At 48.2% G+C, this 23,184-nt stretch overlaps 2 protein-coding genes across 3 annotated transcripts in view; one reads left to right on the top strand and one right to left on the bottom strand.

Moving 5' to 3' along the window:
• Window positions 1-10,441, top strand: part of Doc2b (double C2 domain beta) — a 28,168-nt gene extending 17,727 nt beyond the window's left edge. The window contains exons 6-9 of the mRNA XM_028866771.2: window positions 918-1,075; window positions 5,861-5,942; window positions 6,874-6,970; window positions 7,449-10,441. Of these exons, the coding sequence (XP_028722604.1) occupies window positions 918-1,075; window positions 5,861-5,942; window positions 6,874-6,970; window positions 7,449-7,585 (474 nt within the window). The 3' untranslated portion in view covers window positions 7,586-10,441. The remainder of the gene's footprint in view (window positions 1-917; window positions 1,076-5,860; window positions 5,943-6,873; window positions 6,971-7,448) is intronic.
• A 5,074-nt stretch (window positions 10,442-15,515) lies between these two features.
• Ywhae (tyrosine 3-monooxygenase/tryptophan 5-monooxygenase activation protein epsilon) overlaps window positions 15,516-23,184 on the bottom strand; it is a 36,394-nt gene continuing 28,725 nt past the window's right edge. The window contains exons 5-7 of one of the 2 annotated variants that reach the window (XM_028866770.2): window positions 22,390-22,526; window positions 18,162-18,206; window positions 15,516-16,504 (exon numbers count right to left, since the gene is read on the bottom strand). In XM_028866770.2, the coding sequence (XP_028722603.1) occupies window positions 18,199-18,206; window positions 22,390-22,526 (145 nt within the window). In that variant the 3' untranslated portion in view covers window positions 15,516-16,504; window positions 18,162-18,198. The remainder of the gene's footprint in view (window positions 16,505-18,161; window positions 18,207-22,389; window positions 22,527-23,184) is intronic. The other variant, XM_028866768.1, reaches the window with a different exon arrangement.

Below are 23,184 nucleotides of genomic sequence, written 5' to 3'. Positions count from 1 at the left end.
GCCTCCATCCCTTCCTCATCTCACAGGACTCTCATCTCCAGCAAGGTTTGGACCTGGCCACATAGGGACTCAGGTCAGTCCCAAGCAGAGCACAGCTGCAGGCAGAGGCCGAGCCTGTAAAAGAAGAGCCTGGCAGGTTCTGAGGAGGGACCCTCAGGGGACATGGGCTTCCACCTGTGCATGTCTGGATGACTTTAGGGGAGCATGGGAAATGGAGAGGACTCCCGCTGTCGGGACATGGAGGGATGGGATGTGGAGGCCTCGAGCTAAAGTCTCAGCCTGAAGTGGGTCCTGGGTCTGCTTGGGAGGGGCTGGCCGTCTTCCCACCGGACTTCTAGCTGCCTTGGGCTCAGAAAGTAGCAGAGCTCTGTCATTTAGGCTATGGGGGGCACCCTGCAGAATTCCTGGGAGTAGGCGAAACGGAGCAAAGACATGGAGGAGAGCTTCACTAGCTCAGAGCAGATGTCCACAGAGAGGCTTCAGTGTGAAGAAGGCCGAGCAGGCCGGGGCAGGCTTCCTACCCGGGTCATAAATGCATCAGGCCCTGCAGACAGGCTGCCTCTGTCCCTGACACTCACTTCTCCTGCTGTAGGCAAAAACAGCTTCCGGAGAGATGGAAGTGGAGGGGCCAGGCTGTGCTCCAGAAAAATTTTACTTAAGGACACAGACGTTGCCTGCCTGTCTCCCCTTCCTCCCCGCCTTCCTTTCTTTCCAAGCTGGAGAGGGACCCAGGGACCTCACTTGTGCTGGGCAAGTGCTGCACCCCCAGCCCCCGGGTTCCATAGACCTTTGTAGATCCCAGCCTGGCTGAGCGTCGGCGAGTAGACACCAGGAGAGTGAGGTTCTGGACAGCCTTACTGCTTAGCCAGGAAGGTGGAAGCAGACCAGGACAGCAGAGTGACCACCCTCTCCTACAGGTGGACAAGGCAGAGGACAAGTCCCTGGAGGAGCGGGGCCGCATCCTCATCTCACTCAAGTACAGCTCCCAGAAGCAGGGCCTGCTGGTGGGCATCGTGCGCTGTGCACATCTGGCCGCCATGGACGCTAACGGCTACTCAGACCCCTACGTGAAAACGTGAGTGTGCGTGTGCCCAGGCCTGTGCCTGGTTCCCCTGCTCTCCTGCGTGGCTGGAGCTGGAGCCCAGCATGACAGTCACTAAGAGGGTCGCCTCAGAGCAATGGGGCTCTGTTCGCCAGGGTGTTTTCTTCTGGGTTCCTTTTGTGACTCTGGAGTTAAGGGCCAGCTATCCCATTTCACAGATGGGGAAACTGAAGCCTGCACAAGGGGCACCCACGGGGAGAGAGAACAGTCCTCTCTTTTCGGTGATGGGAGGACACTGGTCACATGTATTCCAGGCTGCCCCTGATTGTACTGTGTAGCCAAGGATGACCCTGAACTGGATGGAGATCACGCTGCCCCTACCCCCTGACCACTGCAATTGAAGGTGTGAACCACCGCACATGAACATGCAGTCCTGGAGATCAAACCTGGGGCCTAGGGTTGCAAGGTCACTAGTGAGCCAGGCTCACAAGCAAGTTGGGGGAGGAGGCAGGGCCAGTGCCAGGAGCCAGGAGACTAGGGGGGCCGGCAAGAGACCTTTGCCAAGTCTTCCTGTGTGTGCCCAGCCCTGTGTCTATCCTCTCTACCACTGACAGTAGCACTAAGGACAGACACTGGCTAGAGTTTGTACAGTGGCCTGGGTCCCACAAGGGTAGACCTGGCTGGGTCAGGCTGCACTCAGAGATCCAGGAGGCAGGTAGAAGCAGGTGAGCTTTTGGAGACGAAGGTGACAGATGCCAAGAACCCACCCTCGATGCCTGGAGCTCTTCACAAATGATGTGAGTTGTCACTGAGTTCACAGGGACACTCTCCAGAGAGGAGCCTTGGGGAAGAAGTCAGCTCGACTCACAATCCCTGTAACATAGTTCCAGGGGCTCTGACGCCACCTTCTGGTCTCAGAGGGCACCAGGTGTATATGTGGTGTGTATACATACATGCAGGTGCTCACAGATATACGTAAAATAAAAACACAATTTTAAAATCTAAAAAAAAAAAAGCCTTCTTCTGAGCACATGCAGACTTTTTCCTTGTCATTATTCCTAAGCAACAGAGTAACGGCCACGTATGCAGCATTTCCGTGGCTTAGGTATCAATACGTGACCTAGAGACCACTTAGAAGCCTACGGCGGGCTGTGGCAAGGTTCCGTGCAGGCGCCAGCTCATTTAATGTAGGAACTTGGACATGTAGAGATGTGCCCTGGAGTGCATCTACACAGACACTGAGGGCCACTGCCCTTCTTGAACCACGCAGGGCAATCCTGAGTGGAGACAGGGAGGCATGGAGCACCAGGATTGGGAGGTCAGCGGGGTGTGTCGCCCCCCACCTGTCACGCTACATTTCTCTTGGGACAGAGATGCAGAACCAATATGGCATGAACGTTTTAAACCGTGTTCAGTGCCAATCTGCTGGGTGGACTCCAACTCCAGGTCATGTAAAGGGTGACGCAGAACCTAAGGTCTTCTTTGGTGCTGACTTGCACAGACAAATTGACTGAAGCCCTAACAGGATGTTTTCACAGTTCGAGGCTCCCCCCTGCCTAAGACCACAGCAACACTTGTTACCTGTCTCTGAGTAATGATGAGGAAAGGCTGGAGAGATTGGTACAGGTGAAGTTTCTTCCTTTTTCTTTGAGTGATGGAGAGTAGGGATTGAGACAGGATCTCACTATGTACCCCAGGCAGGCCATGAACTTGTAATCTTCTTGCCTCAGTCTTCCAAAAACTGGAATTCCAAGGGTGCACCACCAAATCCAACCCTGAGATGGTTGAATCTGAGGGTCTAGGACCAGCAGATACAGAAAGTCAGCTGTTTTGCTCTTACCCCAGAAGTTCCTTAGCTCCTGGCATCCTCTGGCCTGTTGTCTATCCCAGTAGCGTCTCTTGTTGTTGTTTGTTTTTGCTCTTTTGGGGTACTGGCCCCCCAGCTCCCAAATAAATCACACAGGGAGGCTTATTCCTAATTCTAAATACCTGGCCTTAGCTTGGCTTGTTTCTTGTCAACTTCTCTTAACTTAAATTATCCCATCTACCTTTATGTCTCTGGACTTTTCCCATTCTCTTACTTCTGTAAATCTTACTCTTACCCTGTGCAGCTGGGTGGCTGGCCCCTGGAGTCCTCCTGCTCTCGCTACCTCCTCCTTTTTCTCACTCCTCCATCTCTCTTCTTGCTCCTCCCAGATTTCTCCCTCTATTTATTCTCTCTGCCTGCCAACCCAGCCTGTTTCTCTCTTCTGCCTCGCTATCAGCCATTCAATTCTTTATTAGACCATCAGGTGTTTTAGATAGGCAAAACAACACAGCTTCACAGAGTTAAACAAATGCAACATAAACAAAAGTTACACATCCTAAGATAATATTCTACAACAGTCACCTTCCCCAGATTTCACAGCAAACATCAGATGGATGCTGCCTCAGGCCAGGCTTCATCTGCAATGAATGATTTGTCCAAGGTTCACCCTCACAGTACATGTACTGGAGACTCCATGGCTGCATAGCTCTCAGCATGTATGTAAAACATGAGTTCATTGTTCATCCGCTTGCCAGTTGAAGGACATGTAGGTTGTTTAAGTTTTGCATGATTGTGTGTAAAGCAGCCATTGACATACAGTTCGGGCAAGGCTGTGCACACATGAAATCTCGGCACTTGGGAGGCGGAGGCAAAGGGTGGGGAGTTTAAGGCCAGCCTGGTCTACACACTGAGTTCCAGGGAAGCCAGGCTGTATAGCAAACTATGTCACAAATACAAAACAAATCCAGGAGTGTTTGTGTCGACATACATTTTCATTTCTCTTTCTTACCACCAATCCTTGTTAACATGTACTTTCTTTTTTTTTTTTTTTTTTTTTTTTTTTCAAGACGGTTTCTCTGTGTAGCTTTGCGCCTTTTCCTGGAACTCACTTTGTAGTCCAGGCTGGCCTTGAACTCACAGAGATCCGCCTGCCTCTGCCTCCTGAGTGCTGGGATTAAAGGCATGCGCCACCACTGCCCAGCTAACATGTACTTTCTAATATGTGTTTTAACAAGGCAGTATTGTATATGTAACAGAACCTCAACTTGAAGCTGAGTGTGATGGTCACATCTGTAATACTAGCACTTAAGAAGTGGAGGCAGGAGGATCAGGAGTTCAGGGTCACCCTAACCATCCTAAGAGACTAAAGCTCACGGATGTGGAGGTCAGAGGACAACTTGTAGGAGTCAGTCCTTTCTCTCATTCCACTGTGTGTGCTCTAGGCAGAGGGATAGGGGAGTATCCACACTCACATGGGTGGGCTTGGGCAGCAAGTGCAAAGCGCCCAACTCTGTCCCACCAGCCAGCTCACAAATAACCACACAGAGACTTATTGTTAATTATAAATGCTCGGCCAATAGCTTAGGCTTGTTCCTAACCAGCTCCTATAACTTAAATTAACCCATTTCTATCAATTTACTTGCTGCCACATGGCTCATGGCTTGTTACCTCATCTTGTACATGTCCTACTTTCTCTGCGTCTGACTGGTGATTCTGCCCTTCTCCATCCCAGAGAGCTCTCTCCCTGTCTGCAAGTCCCACCTAACCTCTTCCTGCCTAGTTATTGGCCATTTAGCTCTTTATTAAACCAATGAGAGCAACACATCTTCACCATGTATAAAAAGATGGTTCCACAACACCCAGCAGCCTGCTGGGCCTCCAGTAAGGATTTTTAAACAACAGCACTCAGCTTTTCCAAGGCCAAAGTTTGGCAAAAAACCAGGCAAGAAGCTTGACTCTTGTTGGCAGGCCTTTGGGCATGTTAAACCTCGAGGAAACTAGTCATTCACTGTGTTGAGGTCCCCAGTGCCAACCACTGAGTAGAACACACAGCAGAAACAAGGCATTTGTCACACAGTTGTCTGTGCAGGGACAGGGTGGGAGATTCTACGAGAGTTCAGAGGCCTCCTGCATTCCCAGCCTGTGAATGACCTCCCTGTCGTGGAGAAAGGAGATTGAGCCTGGCTTCCAAGCACCACTCTTGCCAGTCATGTGACCGTGGGCAAGGCACTCCACCTCTCTGGGCCTAGGGTGGATTAAAGCCTATGGAGGGGCCAGGCAGTGATGGCACATGCCTTTGATCCTAGCACTTGGGAGGCAGAGGCAAGTGGATCTCTGAGTTCAAGGCTAGCCTGGTCTACAGAGTGAGTTCCAGGATAGCCACAGGTACACCAAGAAACCCTGTCTTGGGGGGGGGGGAATCTAAGGAGGGAGGGACATGAGTTTCACCATCCCTCTGGAGGAATCATCCCTGATAACGGCCAAAAGAGCGCCTTCCTCAAAGGCTCCAACAAAGGAATGATGCTTGCCCAGCTCCAAGGGTATGCTGAAAAATGGAATTTTACACTTAAAAAGAATGGAGTGTGTGAGTTCTTAATAAATCTGGTGTTGAGGGAGTGTTCAGGCTCTTAGCTCTTGGGGCTGGAGCTAAGAATAGCTTGTAGAGCATTTGCCTTATGTGCAGGAGATCTTGGGTTCAAGTATCAAGCACTGCAATGTCCCCCACCACCACCCCCCACTTAAAAAACAAAAACTACAATTCCTGAACAAGGGGCAAACCCCTGCTTTACAAAACTGGCTTTCCTGGGGGCGGGGGGGGGGTGCGAGCTTTGTAAAGATCAGATTTCCAGAGAAAACAAAGATACATCCTCTTCCGAGGACGCAGGTGTGCTTGGGTAAACATGCAGCCGCCTCAGTGCTGCCCACAGGCTGGGCAGGCTGGGCACCCTGCTAGCACCATCCGCAGGCCACGGCGCTCCCCAGCCTCTGACTGTCCCCAGTTATCCTTCCAGATACCTGAAGCCAGATGTAGACAAGAAATCCAAGCATAAGACCGCAGTGAAAAAGAAAACACTAAACCCGGAGTTCAATGAGGTATGGCCAGGCTGGGGGGGGGGGGCGCGGCTGGGCTTCACGAGGGGCTGTGGGGCTCCCCTGGGCTGGGTGGGGGTCTGGAGGGACCTGGTTCCCAAAGGGGCACTGTGGGAACTGGAAAGTGATGAGCGGGTGGGGAGCAGCTGCCGGAAGCGCCCTCGGTCATGGTGGGTAAGGCTCCACCGGATTGCTCGGCAGTGGGGACGCACATGGGACTAAGGAACCTTCTAGAAGGTCTTGTTGATGGAGGTAGGGGTGAGAAAGAGGGAATGTTGAGCGGCTCCTGGGTTCTCGGGTCCCTTCCAGATGACAGGGTTGGGAAGGGAGGTATGAAGACAATGGGGAGACAGTCCAGGTGGGATGTGAGGATTTAAGACACCCCAGCAGACGTGGCAGGACAGCTGTGAATACAGTCAACACAAAACCACAAACTTACTAACATTCTGTGGGACTTTTTTGCAGTTTCTATTTGGAACTCAGTTGCACAGTTCTCAAACTTGAACTTGGTAGATGAGAAGGTCACGGCACAATGCCTAAAGGCCAGACAGGACAATTGGGTGCCCAGGTCCTCAGAACAGAGGGTGGCACCCAGGCCTGGGGCTCTTCACTGAGCAAGTCGGGAGAAACACCAGAGCGCCTCAGGCCTGACTCAGCCCAGGATTCACAGGCAGGAGCCAGGCCAGCCCTAGAGGAAGGATGACAGAGACTCTTCACTGGACGATTAATTGCAGCCAGGGGGTCTTGCAGCATCTGGGGCAGCTTCTGGACTGGAAGGGCAGGGGGGTGGAGGGTGGGGCCTGCTTAGTCTCCCATCAGGCAGAAGCGGCAGACTGGCTAGAGGCATCACACACTGACCCCTTCGACCCCTCAGCACATCACAGACCCCTCTCAGCCCGTGGCCTTGGCTCTAACACCCTCTTCTGGCCAGCAGGAGTTCTGTTATGAGATCAAGCATGGAGACCTGGCCAAGAAGACCCTGGAGGTCACTGTCTGGGATTATGACATTGGCAAATCCAATGATTTCATCGGTAAGGAACACAAGGGAGATGCTGTTTAGCCGTGTGCCTGTCCTGGGCAGATATGGGTCCAAGAACCACTCACCCCTAGTGCATGGGACCTCGGATACTCCCCGGACTGAACTCGTGACAAGAGACAGGCCCAGAGAGGGAAGGGGCCCTGGGAAGGGCTCACAGCAATTGGTGGGGGACCTAGAGTGATGACGGTCAGCATCTGAGGCTGGACTCAGAGCCCGAGTCTCTGGTGGGTGTTTCCGGTGCACAGTAGGCCACTGCAGCCCTCCCTTCCCTTTTCCGTCCCTAATGTGTGTCATGGCATCCTGCCCCACACTGCTCTGGTCCCTAGCAGAGGAAGAATATGACAGCAAGCACCGGGTCAGGTGGGCAGGGTGTGGCTGGAAGCCAGATGCTGTCCACCCACAGCTGAGCCGGAGGGAGGGCCCAGACAGAGTCACTGCATCCCCGGCTGCCCCTCTGGCCTCTTCCACAGGTGGCGTGGTGCTGGGCATCAATGCCAAGGGCGAGCGCCTGAAGCACTGGTTTGACTGCCTGAAGAACAAGGACAAGAGGATCGAGCGCTGGCACACGCTCACCAACGAGCTCCCGGGGGCTGTGCTCAGCGACTGACTGTCCCGTCTGCGGCCACCCACCACGCCACCCGGCCCACACAGGCCCCGCCCTGGGCTTTCTCAACTGCCATCAAGGGCTGTGGCCCCTCACAAGGGGCAAGGTCCAGGTTGTCTACTCGGACACAGCCACTGTAGCCCCCGCTTGGAGGCCACAGAGCATCCAGCCCTGCCCCATTGGAGGGACAAGAAGACACAACATTGGACCCGATTTCAACCCCCTGGGGCCCAAGAGGGCTGGAGCTGGGAGAAATTCTGGGCCTCAGCTCCACCCAAAGGAAGGGCTATCTAGGGTGAGGACCTGTTGCAGGTGAGGGGTGGAACACACGCTGCAAGCTCAGAAATTGGGGTACCCTGGCTGCCTGGGGACCACAGAGGAAGGACTATGGGCCGGCGGAGCCCAGGACTCGAGGACCGACAGACCATGTAGCCAACTGGAGCTTCCAACTTCCTCGTGCCTGGTGTATTGATGAACAGAGCCTGTGCATCTCAGGGGCGGGGAGTCCCTGACTAGCAGAGGATCTGGTCTACACATAGCCACAGAGGAGTGAGGCACGCAGGACCAGCCAGTTGTCTGCAGGGGCTGTGGGTACTGCTGACCGCTAGAGGGTGGAGGGCAGGGAAGGCGTCTTGGCGGGAGTCGGGGTTCAGCGCAGCCTTGAGAAGCCAGCCGTGGCTCTGAAGCTAAGAGAAAGCCAAATACAGAGATTAGGAGGCCTGAGGCAGATGCCAGGGGACACAGACAGAGAGCCATGGGGGCCCAGGGTTGCTCTGGGGCAGCATTAGGTTTTGAGGCAGGAGCTGGGCTCGGGAATGTGTACAAGCACTCTAGGGAAACTGAGGTTGACTCTTCAAACCCAAGCTCTCCCATTTGATCTTGCTCCCAAGGGGGCTCAGTACTCACTGCTCCTGTTCTCAGCAGAAGCCTCTTTCCCGCAGCGTAGAGAAGAGAGAAAGGGACCCTACCAGCATGAAAAGGGGCAAGAGTTCCTCCTGCCTGCCCACCTCTCCCTTCCTCATCCCCTCAGCTCAGGCTGGTGTTGGGTCCCACAAGACTCCATGGCATCCTAGACCTACCAGGACGGTGGGTTGCCCTAGGAATAGCGGTGGAAGTCAGCGCCTTGTTTGGGGGAAGGTGTAGGGGTGGACCTTCTGCCCCCAGGAGCTGAGAGCTCTGGCCTCACTTTCTGGGGTAGGGTGCCACACATGTCAATCCTGAAGCGCCCAAATGTCTCCTGCCAACGGGGGCTCCAGGAAGACAGGAGAAACGGAGAACCAAGGAGTTCCGCCACCATCTCAGAGCCCCATTTGTTGGACCCATCACTGGGTGACAGGCACGGAGTTCCCAAGAGGGAAGATACCCTAAGCCCAGCACCCTCCTACAGCTAAAATAAGGCCCCGGGGCCACGGATCATGATCCAATCCCAAGTGCTCCCCAGCCTTCCCCGCATGGCAGGGAAGAGGTCTCTGTCCCCCACAGCACCCGGGCACCTGTTGCTTATAGAGACTGGGTTTCCCTCTTGGGAAGGCTTTGCCTATGTTAGTGCGCTGACAGACACTTTCTCACTGACTCTTCACCATCTTGGGGGGGGGGGGCACAGTGGCTTTGTCAACCCACTTTACAAATGAAATGGTCTCGGAGAAGTTGGTAAACTTCTAGGGCCACCAAGCTGGGAGGGGCTGAACCCAGTTTTAAGCCCAAGCCCTTTGAGGCTGAGGACTCCTTACCCTCCTGAGCCGCGGGGGCTTCGGGAGGTCTGTTACAGGCGCATCTCGTTAGTGCCGGGCACCTCACCCTCTAGCTGGCTTTGAAATCATCTGTGCCATTTAGAGTTTACCAAAAGACCACAGCCAAGCCCTGGAACTCGGCTGCCCTACGCCTAGCCCGTGGTCAAGGGACTTAGTACCAAGGCTGGTGTTTTCCCCACACAGCTAGAAATGGGAGCCTCTTGGGGCCCAAGGAGGGCGTTTCAACACACCTGATTGAGCTGAGTAATTCAGTGTTTGGCCTTCGGGGTGCCCTGTTCTGAGAGGAGCCTGGCAGCCTCCCTGATGATACAGAAGTGTTTGTTAGACATTAGGTGACTGCCGAGGCCCAGCAAGAGAGCACGCTCAGGTGGGACAAGAACCTGTTGTCCAGAGCAGTAAGTGGGCGTGGCCTCAGAGATGGTCCTTGTGAACCCTGGGTGGGAGACAGGGCTTCTAGCCAGCTGGCTTACGTGTGAGTGCCCAAGCAGGAGCCCACTAAAGTGATGGAACTTTCCCGGGGTCCTGGCTGGTCTAAAGCCCCAGTGCATTCCATCTCTGTTAAAGCTCTCTGAGAAGTTGCAGAATCAGTTCATCCTTTCACTCCAAACGGGTATCTTGCTTCTGGTCCAACAGCGCTGCAGAGAGGAAATCTGATACCAAAAACAAAGGTCATTCCAAAGTCCTGTCATCCACCTAGCGTCCCGGTCTCCGCCGTGCCCGCCGCCACCATTACCATTAGCCAATCCCCGAACAGGCCGTCTTCCAACCCTGAGGCGGTGACCTCCTGACCTCTAGTGGCGAGAACGAGGAGCTGCACCTCCGCGGCCGGCCCGCCTGCCGAGCCCGGACCAAGCATGTCCCACCCTTTGTCCTCCAGCCAAGCGAACCTCCCGATGCATGGACGCTGGCTGTCGTCGACGCGGCCTCGTGCACTGCTTACAGTTTTACTACCACGTGACGGCTGCAGAGTACGTCCTCAAACTGCAGCGCCACGACACAATTTTTGTACTTTTCGTCTGACCTTCCCGAAGGTGTCCTTTTTAAGTCTTATTTGTTAATATTTATAACGATATATAACTCAAAAGTAAATGGAAACATTGTACTGTGATCGCACTGGCCCGGGAGACTCCTTGGAAGATCCGGAGGGTACAAACGAGAGGGAACTAGGATTTACATGTCACGTGTACTCTTTGTTTTTTGAAATGGTCTCACTTGTAAACCAGGCTAGTATCCAATTTATGGTGATCCTCCTGCCCCACATTTACCCTTCACTAAGATCCCATTTGAAACAGGCTCCCAAGTTACAGATGGGGAAATCAAGGCTCATTAAGTTCAAATATATATATGGGGCTGATCAGATGCACTTGCCACCCAAGCTTTGGGACCTGAATGTGATTCCTAGAACCCAAATTAAAAAGGCAAGATGAAGCCGGGCAGTGGTGTCCTACACTTTTAATCCCAGCATTCCAGAGGCAGAGGCAGGTAGATCTCTGAGTTCGAGGCCTTCACAGTCTAGAGAGGAAGTTGCAGGGCTACACAGAGAAACCCTGTCTCAAAAAAACAAAGCAAACAAAAAAGGGCAAGATACTGTCGGTTGTGGCGCACACCTTTAATCCCAGCACTCGGAAGGCAGAGGCAGACTCAGATCTCTGAGTCTGAGGCCAGCCTGGTCTACACATCCAGTTCCAGGACAGCCAAGGCTACACAGTTAAAAGACCCTGTCTCAAAAAAAAATCAGGATGTAATTTGACAAATTAATAATCCCAGCAACTCCTGGTGCCAGATGGGAAGTGGAGATGGAAAACTGCCCAGAGCCTTCCTGCCAACTAACCTGGAATAAACACCTGAGAAACAAGGTGGAGGATTAGAACAGAAGTTATCCTCTGACCCCCACACACCTGAGCCAGCTTGCACACTCTCACAACCTGCCTCCTTCCCTTCCCCACCCTTTCCTCTCCCTCAAACACACAATAATTTTTTTAAATAAGAAGTTAAAATGTTTGTACAAAACACACAGGGTTCAAGTCCAGATCTCCGGGGTTGCGCGACCAGGATCGGTGTTACTGGCCAGCAGGTCTCAACAGGGCGGGAACAGTGTTAATGCTGGGCACCTGGGGAGATCATGCGGCCTCCACAGATGGATCTGATGGACTCGAGGAGCCCAGAGAGGGCACTGGGGGTGAATATCTGTTCCAGGTGGAGGGAACAGAGGCAAGCTTGGTATGGGAGGAAACTTCAAGGAGCCCAATGTGACCAAGTGGAATGGGCAAGGAATAAGGGCAGAGTACCACAGGTAGGCTGTGTACGACTTGAGAAAAATTGGCCAGGGACAGCTGGGCGCTGGTGGCGCACGCCTTTAATCCCAACACTTGGGAGACAGAGGATCTCTGTGAGTTTGAAGCAATCTTGGTCTGTGAGTTCCAGGTCATCGAAGGCTACAGGTAGAAACACTGTCTTCAAAAACCAAAACCAGGACAGGCATGGAAGTTCATGTCTATACTTGAATTTGGCTGAAGATGTGCCAATCAGATATTATCTCAAAAAACTTTGTTTCACTGATTCTTCCTACTGTTTCTCCTACTTCCACTTAGGTCTAGTGATCAGCTTCCCTTCTGGGGATTTGCCCCTGTTGAATCACGTGAGACCTAACTACCTATGAACGGCCCTGTGCAATGCTTTCATTGTGCCCCATAGGTTTTGGCATGCTGGTTTTTTGTTTTGGTTTTCATTCAATTTTAGTTAACCTTTACATTTCCAATGGCTCAGTATTCCAATGTGTTGTTCACTCTCCAGTTTGTGTGGTATATTCTAGTTTTTGTTGATTTCGAGCTTGCTTTCTACCATGGCTGGATGGAACAACAATCCATACACAGTAGACAGGAGACTGCTCAGTTGGTGAAGAGGTAGCTTTGCAAACACAAGGACTTGCTTGGCCACCAGAATCCATGTTTTTGAAAAGTGTGTGTGTGTGTGTGTGTGTGTGTGTGTGACACACACACAATCTCTTAAAAGAGGAAAGAGGCTGGAGATGGTTCCAAGGTTGAGAGCACTAGCTGCTTTTCCATAGGATCTGGATTCAAATCCCAACAGCTCACAAATGTCTGTAACTCCAGCTCCAATGACGATGTGACTGTATGCATGTGATGCACAGCTATACATTCGTGCAGTCAAAACACTCACTTTTTTTTTTTAAAGCAGGACTGTTGGGCACAGAGGAATATACCTTTAATCTCAATACTCAGATTAAGGCAGGAATTAAAGGCCAGCCTGGTCTACACCGGCAGTGGTACACGCCTTTGATCCCAGCACTCAGGAGGCAGAGCCAGGCAGATTTCTGCAAGTCTGGCCTACAGAGCGAGATCCACGACAGGCACCACAACTACACAGAGAAACTGTGTCTCAAAAACAAAAACAAAAAACAAAAAACAAAGGCCAGCCTGGTCTACCAGCTAAAGCAATGTGACAAGACCCTGTCTCAAAACAAACTGACAAAACTGTCTCAGAGACAGCTCAGGGGTTAAGAGCACTGGCTGCTCTTCCAGATGATGGAGATTCCCAACATCCACATGGTGGCTCACAACAGTCTGTAACCCCAGTTCCAGGAGTCCAACACTCTTCTGGCCTCTGTGGGCACTGCACACACACGGTACAGACACACGGACAAAACATCACTATACATAAAAATGCAGATGTAACTACATTTCTGACTGAACTCAATGTTCAGAGGACACTACAAAACCAAGAGCTCAAACTCTGGGTGACACCCTTTGCAACCCAACCCTGGGCAGTGGGAGTGACTATCCCTGCGGGCTCAGGACCTTCACAGCCTCCTTGCTTGCTCATCTCTTAGCATATGAGATCTCTCTCCTGACTTCATAATTACTTTGGTAGATTTCTCTGTGGCCTCATATAGTAAAGGCTGGCCTGTCCATTCACTATGTAGCTGAAGATAGCCTTTGACCTGGGATCCTCGCTTCAACTTCCTGGAGTACTAGACAGGTTGGTTTTCTCCTTATCAAATTTGCTTGGAAATGCTCACGGAGGGCTGGAGACGTAGAAGCCGTTTAGGGAACTTGTTCTTACAGAGGATTTCTAGCAACCACATGGAAGCTCACAACTGCCTCTAACTCCAGTTCTAAGGCCTCGATCGACTCCTTCAGGCTTCTGTGAGGAACAGGGACATACACAGAGGAGAAACACTCATACACATAAAACTTAAAAACAAACTTGGCCGGGCAGTAGTGGCACATGCCATTAATCCCAGCACTTGGGAAGCAGAGGCAGGAGGATTTCCTAGTTTAAGGCCAGCCTGGTCTACAGATCCAGTTCCATCCATAACAGCCAGGTGTAGAGAGAGAAACTCTTATTTTGAAAAAAAAAAAAAGTTAATGCTCATGCCTCTTTTTAAAAAGTTTGCTTGCTACAGGGAGTCTACACACTATGGACAGTGGCCAGGTTGGGGTAAAGCCTGATTGGTTCGTGCTGTCCACTGTGCAAACTCCAGGTTTTACCCTCAGCACTCCTACACCACTGCTGGTGTGGTGGCACACACCAGTACTCCCAGCACCTTGGAGAAAGAAAGTTAGTCATCCTTAGCTGAATTCCCAGGCCAGCCTGAGTAACATGAGACCCCAACCTCACAACAAAACTAATGAAATTAAGACATTATTTCATCCTAACAGACTGTGTGAGGACTACCTCACAGAAGTATCAGGCTCTCGGGGATAGGGGTGGATGTCCTCAGGGTTGTTTCTGTTTTTGAGAGTGTTTTTTTTTTTTTTTTTTTTTTTTTTTTCTGGGCAGCCCTGGCTGTCCTGGAACTCACTCTGTAGACCAGGCTGGCCTCGAACTCAAGAGATCCGCCTGCCTCTGCTTCCCAAGTGCTGTGAGATTAAAGGTGTATGCTACCACCACCTGGCCTCAGTTTTGATTTTTAAAGATACACTATTTTTAAAAAAATCTTGAGTATATACACCACATGCTTGCTGGTGTTTTGTGGAGGGCAGGTGTCAGATCTGCTGGAACTGGAATTACAGGCAATGGTGGGTGACCAGTTCTGGGACTTGGGTTCACAGAATGTATTCTTAATCACCGGGCCATTTTTCCAGCTCTGTCTCCACTGTTTAACTAGATCAAGTTCAGGAGTCACACAGGCATTAGTGTTCGGTGCAGTAACTCTCTGAATGTCCGCATTACCTAAGTGCCTTAAAAAACTGTCACAAGGCTTTATAACTTTCTTGATCTGGAAATCATATGCTGGCTTATAAAGTGACCAATCATCTGAAGACCCCCTTATGGAAAAGAAATTCACAAAGTCATTATTTCAACTGCTGGCATGTCCTAAAGATAAAACTAAAATCTAGTCTGTGAATGCTTTTAATCCTAACAATTTGGGAAGGTGAGGCAGAATGGCATCTTTGAGTTAGCTAGTCTATGTGACTGTGACCTTGCATAATAACCACGGTCCTCCTCTTTGAAAATCAAAAAGCTAGGCCCCATCATCCACTAAGTAGTACAAGAGTAGCGTGACATTTTAGAGAAAGTGTTTTCCAATCGCAAACATTCTTTCAATCCCAGCACTGCAGAGAGATGTTTTCTGATTCGGGATAGTTACAAGCGCGCTGTGCTGCCCATGCCAACACTCACCAGTGCCTACTGCGGAACTGGATACACCTTGGGAGGTGTTCTGAGGACCTCCGGCATTCAGCAATGGTAAGTAAGGGAGACCCAAGTGCACACACTACCATACACACTGCCTCTGCACAAACTATGCACATGTTGCAGATGTTTCTGGAAGGACGATATAACAAGAGAGGCAATTGCTCTCTTCTTACCGCTAGCTTTGCAGTGAGGAAGTGTACTTTTACTTTAGACCACTTTATACCAAGGAGGATTATTCTGACACGCTGAACCTTATCTAGTTGTACACCCCAACATTACACAATAGAAAATGATCCATAGCTACACCTGTGTTAAATAGGACTGTTGTACTTTAATGATAAACATAAATATTGTGTTGCTAACTCGTTTGAAAGACAGGACATGTCATCTATCGGCTTGGTTGTTCAACACCACAGTACAAGCAGTTTCCCCACACCCCAAGTACATATCACTGGGAACAAATGTTTTATGGAAGATAAAATGGGGAATATTTCCACATTCAGACAAACAATACTGTCAAATATGTTTGGACTAGAGATTTTATTTTAGAAGTATAAAGGATGGAGGCGTAATATATTTGGCATTTTTAATTTAGGTTTGTTTTATTTAAGTTTAATGTTAATTCCATGCTGTGTTTCAGTAAGAACAATACAGATTCTGTATCTGTGGCTCCAGTCAGATATCCAGTAGTACAAATTAGCTTCAAGTTACACATACTGAACAAAAGAGGTTGAGCGAGCGAAGGAGGAGGCGGGAAGGAGGCTGAGGAGCGAGGGGAGGAACAGAGTTGAACACGCATGCAGGCTTCCATACCACCTTCAATGCTAACCTGCTTCAGAGGGGAGGAGTCGGCAAGAATGAGCAGCCACGGATTGCTGAGCTTTTCAGCAACACTTCAGCAGAGTTCCAAACACATTTTACAGCAAAACCATTGCAACCAACTCCCCGAAACACCTCAAGCTAACACCCAATTAAGTTGAAACATTGGTATAAAATTCAATTTAAACAATTAAAAAGGAAGAATGACAGCACATACGCCTCTATCGTGTGATTAATCTTTCTTAGATGCATCACCTAGAAGTCTAATGGCTCTCAAACGTCATTTCCATTTCTAATGATGATCTTGCCGCATGTGGCTGGAGACAATACAGTAATGCTGAAACAGCCTCTATGCAGTCCTGTTAGTGTCGTAAAGAACCTAAAAGCTGGGACCAGTAAAATCCACAGAAATTCACTCTTGCCTTTAAGAACTTCTGAAAACTGTTTGTTGTTTTAAAAAAGGGGGAGGGGAGAAAAAAAAGAAAAATAAAGAAAAACAACAGGGCAGGAACCTAAATTCTGAGACCAAATGTGAAAGTCAAATTTGGTGGTTCTCAGTGACAATGGGGAACTTCCGAGGGGAGGGGAGGGGAGGGAGGGTGGTCAGAGATGTGTTCTCTTGTTGGCTTTATTATGTCTCACTGATTTTCATCTTCCACATCCTGCAGCGCTTCTTTATTCTGCTCTTCACCTGTAAGGAAGAACAAGGCACAATGACTTCACACTGTCACATGCTCTAATGCTTACAAAGACACCAGTCCAATCCAAGAGGAGTTCCTAGTTTTACTACAATGTTAGCAAACTCAGCAGGCAGAGCTTCTAACCTCACATCTGAGGTGCTTAAACCAAGAGCTGCCAACCACAGTCCTGAAACAGTCAAGTGTTAGAGGATGATAAAATTAAGACTTTGAAAGGCTCAGAAATCAAACGTCTCTGTAGACAAGCAGAAAGATCACTCTTACACAGTGACCTTCAAGCCTTCGTGTGTTTCTTGGGCCAAAGAGTATTTTGCTTTTTACTTTTTGGGGTGGCAGGGGAGGGACAATCTACTCATAAGCTCAACATCAGCTATCCTTCTAGGGAATAAAAGCTCCACAAAACTCGACGGTGTTTGGGGAGGATGTGCTACTGTACAGGAATACTTCTTTGTGTGGTGGCCGGACAAGCCCAACAGTGGATTCTTTCCTTCAGGGTCAAATACCCGGTCACTGAGGTTATCCTAAAAGGGCATTTGGGCCAGCTCTCATGCTCTTTCTCTTTACTTTTTGAACTAGCCTGCCAAGTTTCACATTTCAACTGCACTATGACATGCAAGAGAAAGCCAAGTCTACTCACTGGAGGGTCATCTACCTACTTATAAGCACTAATCAAGTCAGCCATAGTAAGAAAACATGCGAAGCTTTTGCTAAAAAATGATCCAACAGGTAAAAATTACATTCTTTTGTACATTATAATATGGAGAATTACTAGTTTGAATAAAAAAGCCCACTCAGTTTACCAGAGGGTAGAGTGTATAGCATGTACTGTTTAGCATCATGCATAATGCTCTATGTTCAACCTCTAGCAACTCAAAAATAAGAACACACATAACCACATACTCAGTTAACTGCTACTAAACCAATTTTTAAAATGCTACTGGACCACTAAAAAAAGAGAGCAGTCTAACAATAGAAACAGCTTAGATGATAAGCTTTGCATCTATAATGTGTAAACATGGAGCATTTATACTAAGGCCAGCTTTTAAACAGTGATGCATCACCACAGCAGTAAGCATCAAGTTAAGAGCTCTAAAATTTCTTGTAGTAAGAAGTTTGACATTGATGTGTGATTAACAAGTCAGGTCTTTATCAAAGCACAAAAGGTTCAAGGCCAGCCTGAACTACATACTGAGACCCTGTCTCAAAAATGAAAATTGCTTGAAGCACATGGAGGGTGGTTTAACTTGTAAGACAGAAAGACATGCAAGGACAAACAGAACCATCTCCTAGGAAAGAACGGAGGGAGGCCAGCCCTCCAGAGCAACACATCCAAGCTCACAGGCTTGGATGTTCAGTCTCATTTGTAACAGAACACACTGGCCAGTGTGCTAACAGAGCACAGGAACACACACAGGCTACTGGCAGACACGGCAAGAGTCTCAGCCACTCAGACACAAGTCATGAAAGTCACTGCATACATAAGGCACACCCAATAAATAGACAGGCAGGGAGCAGGCCATGGCTGCCTCCAAACTTAGCACCTGAGAAGGTGAACAGGTGAGGAGTCTGGGAGGACAGGTGTACAGGCGGCAAGCATGATTAGTGAGAAGAAAACAAAGCAGAGCTCCCTGCACCACAGCAACGACTTACAAAGTAGTTCTAAGGGAAAGAAGAGGTGGGCTTTCCTTTAGGAATCTACAGTCAAGAAGAGAGGGAGGAGGAGAGCAATCAGATGAGCACATTACAGGAAAACCAACCACAACAGGACAAAGGACACACCCACGAGTCCCGGGAGTCAGCCTTGGTCTTTCCACCTGAAGAATCCTCAAGAACTGACCTGTCCAATTCTCCCCTTTGCTCCTAAGAAACCTTTTGGAGGTTCTGCCCACTCCAGGAGAAAAAGGAGCAGGCAGAACATACACCTTTCCTCTCTATGAAACAGTCCTTTTAACAGTGTGACCCCACTAAAGAATCTCTGTGCTTCACACATGTGCTGCAGCATGCACATGGGCGTGCACAAGCACACGTGCACACATGCACAAATTTTTTCTTTAAAGGATTGTCTTCCTGGGCTGGTGAGATAGCTCAGCAGTTAAGAACACTGGCTGTTCTTGAAGAGGACATGGGTTCAGTTCTCAGCACCCATGTGGTGGCTCACAGCCATCTGTAATCCAAGTTCCAAGTGATCTGACTGACACCCTCTTCTGGCCTCTGAAGGGACCAGGCAGGCAGGTAGGCATGTAGTACTAAGGCAAAATACTCATAAAATAAAACAAAATGTTCTAATAAATTAGACCAGTCATTAGCATCCTCTACAGGAAAAGACATACAAGTAGGTAGGTAAAAGAGCACATCATTAGACATTCTCAATTCAAACATTTAATAACACTATTTTCATGACCAGCAGTAAAATAAATGGGCCAACTTTAGCCAGGTGGTGGTGGCACACGCCTTTAATACTAGCACTTGAGAGGCAGAGGCACGTAGATCTCTGAGTGCCAGGCCAGCTTGGTCTACAGAGCTAGTTCCAGGACAGCCAGGGGTACAGAGAAACTCTGTCTTGGAAGAAAAAAAAAAAAATCAACAAGAGTGCTCTAACTTAAGCTGAATGCTGGAAAACTGCTAATCCCATGACAGAAATGTTTCCACATGGAAGAACTCAGCTGTAAAATGCTTGCTATACAAGCATGAGACCACATAAGAAAAGGCAAGGTATGTGGTACACGCTTTGAATCTCAGTGCTGAGATGGAGAGAGAGATCTCTGCAGAATTGGGGAGCCACCCTAGACAATCAGTATGACCCAGAGCAATGACAGACTCTGTCTGAAGTGTGTGCATGCACGCGCACACATACAAAGTGGATGGTACCTCTGGCCTCCATAAATACCAAACTCCCCCAACCCACAGAATTTTTAATAATTTATAGGGCCCAGTAAGATGGCTCATATAAAATGACACTGTCATGCAAGCCAGACAATATAAATTCAATCCTCAGAACCCAAGTAAAGGTGGAAAGAACATGAGCTAGGTGTGGTGGCACAAACAGAGGCAGTTCGTAGAACTGAGATTGAGGCCAGCTTGGTCTACACAGAGAAACCAGGAGCACACCTCACCCTAAGCTGTTATCTTCAGACTTCCACGTGCACGTACTCCATGCACACCAAAACAAAGTGAAGTTTAAGTAAATTGAGTTTAAATTTGTACAAATTATATTTCATTTATTTAATGGGGAGGGCACAGGGTTTCACTATGTAGTCCGGGCTGTACTGGAATTTACTGGTATACCAAGGTACTTTTAGGAAAAAGTGATGAACTTGCCGGGAAGTGGTGGCGCACGCCTTTAATCCTAGCCTTCAGGAGGCAGAGGCAAGCGATCTCTGAGAGTTTGAGGCCAGCCTGGTCTACAGAGAGAGATCCAGGACAGGCACCAAAACTACTCAGAGAAACCTTGTCTCGAAAAAACAAACAAACAAAAAGCATTTTAGAGACTGGCAAGATGGCTCAGTGAGTAAGAGTTCTTGTCGTGAAAACAAGAAGACCCCACTCCAAATATCTAACACCCACATAAAAGCTGGGCGTGACTGCAAATGCTGACAGCGCACATGCCCACATCATTCTGTGCCTCCACATGTGCCTAAAGTACCAACACCAACGAGGGTACGTATATGCCCCCACACACATACTAGTAAAATAAATAAAATGGCCTCCTTTTTTTTGTTGTGATTGTATTTTGTTATTGAGACCAGGTTTCTCTGTGTAGCCCTAGCTGTCCTGGAACTTGCTCTGTAGACCAGGCTGGCCTTGAACTCGCAGAGATGCACCTGCCCTCCAAGCTGGGATTAAAGTTGTGCACATCACTATAGTGGCTCTATCAAGATGGTAGAAAAGTGTGTAGGCAGTTCGTTTCATGTATCTCATCACAACACTTGTAATACATTAATACTTGATGACTTAGCTTTTAGAAGCTGAACCAAACAAGTTCTTGTATTAATACAAGGTAAAGTCAAAAATCAAACTCAATTTTGCCAGAGAAAGGAAATGGATAGCATTCATAACCCAAGCACACTTCCAAGGTCAATACAAAGCATGTCAATCTAAGCAGAAACTGTAGTTAGAAGTAAGCTATTAAATAGAAGTTTCTGCCTGAGTAGCACGTTTAACATGACTACAATTAAAACAGAAATTAGTTTGGTGGTGGCGCACGCCTTTAATCCCAGCACTTGGGAGGCAGAGGCAGGCGGAACTCTGTGAGTTTGAGGCCAGCCTGGTCTACAGAGTGAGTTCCAACAGCCAGGACTGTTACACAGAGAAACCCTGTCTCAAAAAAACAAACAAACAAAAAAAAGCACAGATAAACTTTGGGGTAGGAGACGATTCAGTGGTTGGGGAGTGCTTGCTGCTCTTGCAGAAGGCATAAATTCTATTCCCATCGTTCATGTGGTGCTTAATTTATGGCCACCAGTGATCCGAGTTCAAAGGGATCTGATGCCCTCTTCTGGCTTCCCTGGGCACTGGACATGCATGAGATGTTTATGCATTCACACTAGCAAAACACTCCTTATTTTAAAAAAAAAAAAAAAAAATCAAGAAATCTTGGGGCTGGAGAAATGGCTCAGAAGAACACTGATCGCTCTTCCAGAGGACCCAGGTTTAATTCCCAGCACCTACGTGATGGCTCACACCTGTAACTCCAGTTCCAGGGGATCTGACCACCTCTTCTGGCCTCTGAAGCCTACAGGTACCCATGTGGTACACAGACATATATGCAGGCAAAATACCCCTACACATAAAGTAATTGTTTACTAAATAAATCTTATTTAAAAAAAAAAAACTAATACAACCCTGTTTCAAAAAATAACAACAAAACCCCAAAAAAATCTCTTTGGAGAATGAAGAATAGCGAGCTACGTGTTAGAACATGTGCTTAACATGCACAGGGACCTGGATTCTACCTACACACACATAGACACACACACCTTAGAAATCAACAAATACGATCAACTTCAACTTTTATATTTGAAGTTAAAATTACATGTGCATGGCCCAAACAGCAATTACTTCCCCCAAAATAGTAACTTTGCAAATAAAAATCCAAAATCAGACAATACCAGAACTCAAGCACAGACCTAAGGACAGATCATTTTATTTCTTGTAGAACCCTAGAGGAAAATAGTTGCTTTTTAGAGAAAAAGATTTCTACATAGGGACCAGGGTACAGCCAGAGGTAAATCATGTACCTGGCACACACAGGAGACCCCCATGCAGAGATGTTTCATTAATACCTAATAATACCATATAATTTTATAAACAACCTCTGCTAATTCCCTCCCAACTGAATTTCGAGAAGATAAAAGGAAATGATGGGGGCTAGAGATGTCTCAGTGGTTAAGATCACTGTCTGCTCCTCCACAGGACCCAGGTTCAATTCCCAGCACCCACATGAAAGCTTACAAACATTCGTAACTCCTGTTCTAGGGGATTCATCAGTGCCTTCCTTCTGGCTTCTGAGGACATACATGCAGTACACAGACATATGTTGACAAAACACTCAAACACATAACACAATTTAAGTTTAAAAAAATACGATAAAAAGGAAATGTTTCCTGTCATTTTGTCCCTACAATGATTAAGGCAGTATGAGAACTAACAAATCATTATTAAAGGCAAAACTTTTACAGCTTTAAATACTGGCATAATATTGCTACACACATCTGAAATTGTCAAACAGGCCTTGTACTTTCTATCAAGGGCCAAAATGGCACTTGGGCACCATTCCCTATAGAAGGAATAAACTTTAATTATACACAAAGATTAAAAAACACCAAAAGAGTTCTTAGAAGAGACAACCACCGAAAGAGAAACATCTTGGCTTGCTTACCATCGCCCTGCATGTCTGAGGTCCAGAGTGTCAGGTTATCACGTAGCAGCTGCATGATAAGCGTAGAGTCCTTATAGCTTTCTTCACTCAGAGTGTCCAGTTCTGCAATTGCGTCATCAAAAGCTGCTTTTGCCAACCTGAAATGAACACACCGTCAATACACAATTAACAGCAAAGACAGCAACAAAGGGCTATCTCTTAGGTACTCTAGCAGCACCGCTGAAACAAAGGGACAGACAGACAAACACAGAAAGATAACTTTGAGATTAAAGGTGTGTGCCACCACCGCCCGGCTGCAAGGTAACTTTGACTAGAAGTATGTAAGACTCAGTATTTTTGTTCAGGTTGCATTTAATTTAAATAAAAAACTTTTTAAAAATGTATTTTTAGAATTCTGTACAGATGCACCTGAAGGTCAGGTGACAAACTGTCCGAGCTGCCTCTCTCTCATAGATCCCAAGGACCAAACTCAGGCTAATCCAGCTTGATAACAAGCATCCCTTCCAACTCGGGCATCTCAAAGAGATGCTCATGTGCCTTTTTAAACATCTTCCTATACAAAGCAAGATGGGCCTTGGAACTTCAACCCTAGCCCAGAGTATTAACAAACTATATGGAGGCAAGATCTACATTCCATACCAGCTAGGGTGTCAAAGTGAGACTGTATCTCAAAGAAATTATATAAATTGTCTCAGCCTTTCATTTCAGGTGGTATGATTACCTGAGGCCTGCACCACCTCACCTAGCTTATTTAAAAAAAAAAAAAAAAAGTTTGTTTTTTTGAAATAGGGTTTC

The sequence above is a fragment of the Peromyscus leucopus genome, chromosome 8b, assembly GCF_004664715.2.
Source record: "Peromyscus leucopus breed LL Stock chromosome 8b, UCI_PerLeu_2.1, whole genome shotgun sequence".
Classification (NCBI taxonomy): domain Eukaryota; kingdom Metazoa; phylum Chordata; class Mammalia; order Rodentia; family Cricetidae; genus Peromyscus; species Peromyscus leucopus.
The sequence above is the reverse complement of the archived record's forward strand: the minus strand, read 5'-3'. Positions and strand labels throughout refer to the sequence as shown.